Raw genomic sequence first — 8,294 nt, 5'->3', positions numbered from 1 at the left:
GCTCCACATTCTCTCATACATCACAATCCCCTCTCCCCAGGGTAACAACTAGCTCAACTCCTAACATGCTGCGAGCATGAGCCTTCCACAAATCTATTCTTGCTGTCACCTACAGCTTTGCTCATCCAAGAACTCCTTGGGAAAACTTCATATGTGACCTTGGCAAAAGTGACCATAATTGGTCACCTTTCTCTAATTACACCATCTCGAGAAACATGTCTCCACCTTACCATACAGACCACTGGAAAGGCCATCTACAACAGTGTTTTAAATCAATCGGAATATGCTACCGCACTTCTCACCCTTCATTAAAGCTGCGATACCACGGTTACCTTCAGAACTCTATCTTGCACTAAACCACCACAGCTCTTGAAAATAATTACATGAAGCAAAGTTACAAAAAGAAAATAACCAAGTTGTGCAACAGAACCAAGTTAACCAAACATTTTTCATCAAAAATTGCAGGTTTCATTCAATCCCTTGCTTGGCTCTATCTTAAACATTTAAATGTCATGGGTAGTCAATAACAGCAAGAAAGTATGTGAACAACATTTTAGTTAGAAGATTGGAGACAAGATGTGGCACATTGAAAAATCATCTCAGACATTTACAGAGGAGGTCAATAGCCTCAATATATTTAATGATCAAAATGACACTCAACACCTCTGAATGAAATCAGCAACATATACAGATGTCCAAAATAGAGCATGTCAACAAGTTCCAAACTTTCAAGAATGAACTACTTAATTGGTGGGTTAAGAAAAAAAATCACAGACCAATAGAGAGTTCCAGAAAATCTCACCTTCATGCAGGACAGAATGGACACATTATTCTCTTTTATGTGAAACATTTGGAGATCATTTTTTGCCAGCCAAACAACAAGAACCAACGGTGAGATAATTTGCCAAGCTACCCTTCCAAAATCCCCTTCACAGTGAACATCCCGAATTAGCTTGAGTCTATCTGTGAATGTAGACAATTCACTCCCATCTTGGCAATATAATTTCTTTTAAAGCATGGTGCATGTCATTCTGGTAGCTGAAGCGACAACCATACAAGAACAACTGGCCCAAAGTGATCAAGCACTCAGTTTAGAATGAGCTTAGTTTTTGTTAAAAGTTAAGAACAAGAGTAAAAAGTCAGCATGAACCAACGTACTGGAAATTATAAAACTTCCAAGAGTGTGACAAAATGGAACAGATAGAGGAAGTCAAGAACTCCAGCAATTAAACCCTTTCGCAATTGCCGATTTCCATTAGCTTCTCCGGTACCTTTTCTGGAGTCCTACAAACTCCAATTTCCCCTGGTGAGCCTCAAGCACCTCGGGGATCTGCTCCCTATACTTGATCACATACTTCTCTAAGAAGTCTATCTCACTTATTAGCAGAAAAGTATGCACACCCGATTTCCAGCTCACCAATCCCTTCGACTCCAAAATGCTGAAAACCGAGCACCTTGGAATGGTCCTCTTCTCGAGACTAAGGCACAGAAGCTTCGGACGTGCTGCCAGAAATGCCGGCTCCCAGTGCAGCTTCTTCACAAAGAACTCCATCACTTCCCTTATCTTCTTGTCCGACGATAGCATACAGTAGGGGTGCTTCGTGAAGGCCATGAGAGTCTCCTTGTCGGACCATCCTAAACTCCTATAAACCGCTAGCTTCCTCTCCCACGTCGCCGTCGTCAGCCCCGACATGACATTGATAGCGAGAATGAACTTTGTCAATATCGGTTTCAACCCCATTTCTTTAAGCAATTTGACGATTTTGGTGAAGTGATCGGGCTTCTTCATCAGCACTCGTGGATACCTGGTAGCCAACATGACGATCTTCGGCGCCGGAACTCCGTGATCTCTCAATGTCTGCAAATTGGGCAGCATCATGGTGCTGAGATTGTACCGGAGAAGCCGAGAGGAACCAGCGATCGCCGCGACAACGGCCTCCGGCGAGCCGAGCAGTGTCTTCAGCAAGTCGAAGTTGCGGACGATCCGTTTCTCGAGGCTGACCAAGAGGAGGTTGGGGTCGGAGGAGATGAGCTTGCCGAGATCGGCGCCGGTGTAGCCGATGCCGGCGAAGAATTCGAGCTTGGGTTTGATGGTCTTCTCCGGGCTGGCGGCGAGGAGGGCGGGGTGCTTGGAGACGAGGTTGGCGATCTGGAGCTTGGTGAAGCCGTGTTCGTTGAGGAGGGCGAGGACGGCGTCGCGGTTGGCGGTGGATTTGAGATGGAATTTTTCGGCGGCGGAGAGGGCGGCGGAGGGGGAGAGGCCGCAGGAGCTTATGAGGTAGGAGACGGTGGCGGGGGCGGCGGCGGCGGAGGCGGCGGCGGATTGGTCAGTGGGGTTGGGAATTGGGTGGTGAAGGAAACGGAGGAGGGTTGCGGTGGAGTGGAGGGGACGTCTGCGGAGGAGAGAGAGAAGCATTGGAGGGAAAATGGGAAGAGGGGGGGCTGGAAAGAGGAAATGGAGTTCGGAAACGGGGAAATAGGTGGAGCGGCGTGGGCAAATAAACCCTAGAAACGGTTCAAGGAATTTGATCAAATAACCCCAATAGCGCTGCTTGTGTTGAAGACGGGTTAGGTGCCACCTCCGTAGCATTTGTTAGTTGGATTCCACCTTACTCAAAATACAAGGTGTGCGAGAAATTCAATTGTTAGTACATGTTTGTTAAAATTTAAGAACTAAATTGAAATTATTTGTCTATAATTCAGTAGACATGTTATTTATCCATATTTCAGCATTACAATTGTTTTGCTTAGACAATATCCAAAATCTCACCTCTATTTGGGTCTAGTTTCTACCTCACTATCCTATTCCCCTGAGGTGGCGAGGGACATCTGGGTCTCCCATTCACCTGTGTCAACGACCAAATTTGCCTTCTTTTCCTGGGAGCCACCACCTCCTAACTGTCTCAAGGTAAATTTTGATGGTAGTGCTACTGATGGGGGCGAGAGAGGAGGTGTGAGCTTCATTATTAGAGATCATCACTTCATGTTTGTGGCGGCTGGTGGTAGACGGATCTTTGATACCTCCGTCATAGGAGCGGAGCTGCGGGTGGCATGGGAGGGTTTTACCTTTGCGAGGCACGCTCTAGGTGTAAAGCACATCCACTTGGAGAGCAACTCAACCTCAGTGGTAGAGGAAATTTGTGGGCGACCCTCTAAGTTAGACAGGCAGCCCTTGCTCTTTGACATATGGTGGACTGCAGCGGACTGCGGCTTCTTCAGGGCTACATATGTGTACCGGGAGGCCAACTCAGCTGCTGACTAAGTGGCCTCCTATGTGGCGGGGGAGTTCCTCTGGGTGAACCAAGCGAATGTTCCCCTCTCGCTTAGTTTGCTTCTATCTTTTGATTTTTTTTGCTGCACTTATATACGTTCGGTGTGAGAAGCCGGTGTACCAAAGAAAAAGCCAAATTTGAATGGCCCGATCAAAAGTCTCAAGCCCAAGGGCCAATTCATGATACCTGTTCAATCATACTAGTTTAGCCCAACCCATAGTATATAAATTATATTTACTTCTACATTCTAATATCATGTACATGATGCAATGTTGTGTATTACTTTTAGTTCTCTGCTTTGACATGTTTATGACAAATAACATTTTTTTTACATTTTTATTTATTTCAAAGACAAGCAACCATGCATGCACATTCATCATTGCCATGAGCCCAACTGACTATTCTAAATAAATATATTGCCAAGAGCTTAAATCCCTAATCATTAATCATTATTTTAAATAAACAAATACGTCAGCTTTTCTTTCAATCAATAACTTATAGTTCAAGTTGTCATTTGTTATATTGTTTTTGTGGTGCTTTCATCTCATAATGTTTTTGGACCTTCTCATTGATATCAGTTAATTTTTGACATAATTACAATAACACTCCTTCAACTTTTGGTGAGAGACACTTTGACTCCAAACCTTTAAAATTTTTCAATTAGATCCCAAAATTTAATTTTTTGTTGCAATATGGACCAGTTGTCCATCCAAGCTCTAGCACCGTTAACGACATGTATGAATGACTAGTTTACCCTTGACTAATACCGGTGGAACAAAATCAAATTTGGAAAAAATCTCAGCTAGGCATCTGACTAATCCCTGTCATTTCATCCTCCAACCTGGCTAGCACTCGATTAATCCCTTTTGTTCCCTCCTTCTCCTCCATTCTAGCTAGGCACCTGACTATATCCCTCTCAGCCCGGCTAATTCCCTCCTACTTCCATCTCTACGACTTCTCATTTTCTCCTCCATTTCGACCAGTTGGCCGACTACATTCCCTCTAAACTTAGCTAAATCGTTCTTCATTGGTTCGCCAAAGTGTTCATCTAAGAGGCTATCACCAAAACCATCCATTAGGTAAGAAGAAAGTAGGGTTTTGTATGTTTGCCATTTAAATATTCTATGTATTTGATAATGCCGGTTGTTTCATGAATCAGTGACCCTAATTGTGCTACTAGGGCTTTTGCTTCATGCTATTCTTGATATTAGTCGTGAATCAATGACTGTAGTGTTTAGGAATTGCTTGTTAGGGAGCCATATTGTAGTAAAATATTGCTTGGGTTAGATCTCTATGAAATTGTTTCCATGTGGGAAATGTGCAATGTTATCTACCTATATATCTACCAATGTTATGCTTTATGACAATGATATATGTGAATATAGGAAGTGTGCAATATTGTCTGCTGACCTATTTTTCATTGCAGATTGTGGACTACATGATTGCAGACTTTACTGTATCTGCACATATGATTCTTTATATGAGAGTTTATGCAGATTGTGAAACTGTGACTAAGGCAAAATAAGTTTGATAGAGTTAGAGAACTTGACACCAAAAATCTCAGATATTAGAAAATTGAGCAGTTGTACTACTTTGTTCCTAGGCAGACAATAGAAAAGGAACTAAGGATACTTAACAATGACAAACATGTGTTGTAGATGATGGCTGTCACAAGCAACATAAACAATGTGACAATCTATATAGAGCATAGTGTGGATGAAAAAGATTTGGATATAGTAGAGGAACCTCCTGCATTTCCATCTATCCAACAGAATGATGCGGCTACTAATCGAGTTGCACCAAAGGACACAATTGTGGAGCATTGTAGGGAAGAGGAAAAGGAGAAACAAAAGGCATGTGAAGTGGAGGGTTTAGTGAATGTAATATAGAAGAATACGAGGGGGGTACATAAGGAAATATATGAAGAGAGAAGAATGCATGGTAAAAGAGAACTCTAGAAGAATAAATGCAAGTGCATGGTGAAGATAGTGGCAATGACAGTGACTTATCCTTGAGTGACTTTAAGGAGAGTGACAAGGAGGATGATGACCTCTTCAAAGATTATGTTGATGACTCCATCAGGGAGAAGAAATTGGAGAAGAAGATGAGATGATGGCAAGAAATCTGAGTTACTTAAAATTGATGAGGATAGAAGCTTGGACAGCTCATCAGAAGGAGAAGCTTCAGATACCTTCAAGTTTCCAGAATTCAATGAGACACTAACTTTAGCAAGCCTATAGAGCTCAAGCTTGGCAAGTATTTTGCTTCAATACATCTATTTAGGAAAGCACTAAGGAGTACTCTAAATAGGAGGGCTTTGATTTTATTTATAAACATAATGAAAAGTCCAGAGTCACAGTTGGAGGATCCATATCTCTCCTCTATCTTAAACCCTTCCTATCATTCACTACAGAAATGATCGAAATCTCTACTTACCTGATAAGATCACCTTTGTTGAATACTTTGGTCGACCTATCAAGGTTGACTATGTAACTGTCACACCGGCGCACAAAGTTCAGGTACCCAACTCATAGACAATGAAAAAACTCTACGAGGAGAACAAATTATTCATCTCCTACCCCTCCAACGAGGTCGTCTAAAGGCTTAAGGCCATAGGTCACATTTATGGGGATAGCTCTTCATTAGTTGTGAACTATTGCAACCAATATAAGGAAGGAATACACCATAAACTCAAGTTCAAGGTATGTGACAACCTCCTCAATCTTCCTTAAATCTATTGGAACATTGAAGTTGTGGCCAGTATAATTTCTAGGTTTTGTGTCCTCTATCATGCCAATAGGTCAAGCACATGTTGGGAGGACCTCACTAGCTTCGATATGCACTTCTATTATGAGGACCCTATAAATGGTTCTAGAACAAGAGAGATTAGAAGCAAGAAAATCCTCTCTCCCCCTTGCTCTTTAGCCTCGTGGCTGATACTCTAGATAGAATACTCAAATTAGCCACTTTCGAAAAGTTAAATCGCTAGGATCGGATTGTTTGATATCATTGGACAAACTCAGTGTCTTCAATTCGCTGATGACACACTGATCTTTTGCAATGTCTCTAGGGAGCATATCCAAATGATGAAGCTGATCTTATACTCATTCGAGCTCTTAACCGACCTAAAGATCAACTTCAACAAAAGTATATGATCAGATTGGGCTTATCTAGAGAAGAAACTAAAAGCTTCTGAAGTTAAGGTGCCAAATAGCTGATCTTCCCATTCAATATTTAGAAATTCCCTTTCATTACGCTTCCCTCAAACGACTGGAACCTCCTCTCAGAAAAAAATTGAGAAAAAGCTAGCAAGATGGAAAAGAAAGTTATTATCCCTCCTTGGTCAACTAGTTCTCTTAACTCGGTGCTTAGGGTTGTGCCTATCTACTAGATGTCAACTCTCCTAATCCTTGCGACTATCATCCAGAAGATTAATATCGCTTATATCCAATGTTCCTTTGGAGAGAATCACTAAAAAATCTAAGCCGTTTGGGTATCTAAAACCTCAAAATCCAACCAAGCTCTACTATTGAAGTGGTGGTATTCAAATTTTTCATGAACCAATGACAACCATGGCAGGTCCTGGTCCAAAAGATTTATCACTCCCGCAGGTTCTCCGATGATCCTTCACCACATTTGATAAGAACTGCCTTTTCTTTTTGGAAAAACATCCTGAAATTGTTTCCAATTGTTTCAGTAATGCTCCTTTCTCTCAGTCGGCAGTGGCCAACAAATTTTATTATGGCTTGATCCACAACCTCTCATGCTAAAGTTCCTCAACTTGTTCTTCTTTGCCAAGAGCCAAGCTGGTTCTATAGCCAACTTCCTTATGGGAAGTCACTTGTCCTCTAACTTCAGATCCTCGATGAGCTATGCAACTGGAACAGCATTCCATGCCTTATGCTCCTCCCTCTGCTCCACACAGCTTAGTAATGAGAACAACAGTAGACACAGGAAATAACACTCCAATCACTCATTTTAGTGAAGCATTGTTATCGCTTCTTCATTCACGGTGGGATCACATCCCACTTCGGGGCCATAGTATAGAAGCTCTCGATCCCTGAGAAGGTTAAGATCTTCAACTGGCTATATATGTTACAATAATAAAGTCCTTACCACTGAAAACCTCACAAAAAAAGGTGCCACAGGTCCCAACTCCTACCCGTTGTGCACTAATAATCCGAAAATTTGGATCACCTAATGCTGGCCTGCAACTATTCTAAATCTTTCTGAAACCTCCTTATGCAGAACTCGAGGGTTCATCAATACCAAATAGTATTTTTGACCTTTGGCATGAACGGAGAGCCTTCTTCCCTAGAAAAGATTTGGCCTAAGCTCACGACACCTTACTCTCCATCAGAAGCTGGTGCATTTGGAAAGAGCATAACAATCAGTGAAGCAGGTGGTTTTTCTCCTCAAAGGCTGGACTTCAACAACTCAGAATGAAGAGATTCATAAGCTTTCTTCTAGATTCAACCTGCACTGAGCAGCAGAATCTCCTCCTAACTCCTTTCTGTCCTTAGCCCTTTGTCCGTTAGGGTAACCTACAGAAAAAGAACATCAAGACAGTGATTCTCTATTGATTAGAATACCCGCTTTGACACTTTGAGACTACAATAAGGGACAGACAACCCATCTTCTGAAACTATGCATAGTTTCATGTCAAAATACATGAAGGTTTGCATGGTTTCAAAAAACTATGCATGGAATGTCTCGTAAGTAGCATGATTTCGGATTTAAGGCTGCCCTTTACCCATGCAGTCTTTAAATTAGACTGGGTCCGCTCGCATTCAACCCTCTTTATATCTTCTGTACTCATCATCAAGCCATATGTACTAATTCAATATAAATAATGCAATCATGGGGGAAACTACCTTCTTCCTTATACTCTTTAAAAGAGATTAATTGAAATAAAATAAGCTATTCTTGGTTTTGCCCCTATCAAAATGATTCATCAGATTAGTCTTTATCAACAAATCAAATAAGAATTATTCAGTTGCTGTTAAAATTTTTTTAAAATTT

General features: G+C 41.7%; 1 protein-coding gene across 1 annotated transcript; it reads right to left on the bottom strand.

Moving 5' to 3' along the window:
* Positions 1 to 538: 538 nt before the first annotated feature.
* Positions 539 to 2,532, bottom strand: LOC120107906. The gene is made up of 2 exons (XM_039121428.1): positions 1,159 to 2,532; positions 539 to 1,064 (listed from the first exon to the last, which is right to left on the bottom strand). The coding sequence occupies exon 1, from the start codon at positions 2,414 to 2,416 to the stop codon at positions 1,256 to 1,258; it is 1,161 nt and encodes a 386-aa protein (XP_038977356.1). The 5' UTR covers positions 2,417 to 2,532; the 3' UTR covers positions 539 to 1,064; positions 1,159 to 1,255.
* Positions 2,533 to 8,294: the final 5,762 nt, after the last annotated feature.

This window comes from Phoenix dactylifera, unplaced genomic scaffold (genome assembly GCF_009389715.1).
Source record: "Phoenix dactylifera cultivar Barhee BC4 unplaced genomic scaffold, palm_55x_up_171113_PBpolish2nd_filt_p 001071F, whole genome shotgun sequence".
Classification (NCBI taxonomy): domain Eukaryota; kingdom Viridiplantae; phylum Streptophyta; class Magnoliopsida; order Arecales; family Arecaceae; genus Phoenix; species Phoenix dactylifera.
The sequence above is the reverse complement of the archived record's forward strand: the minus strand, read 5'-3'. Positions and strand labels throughout refer to the sequence as shown.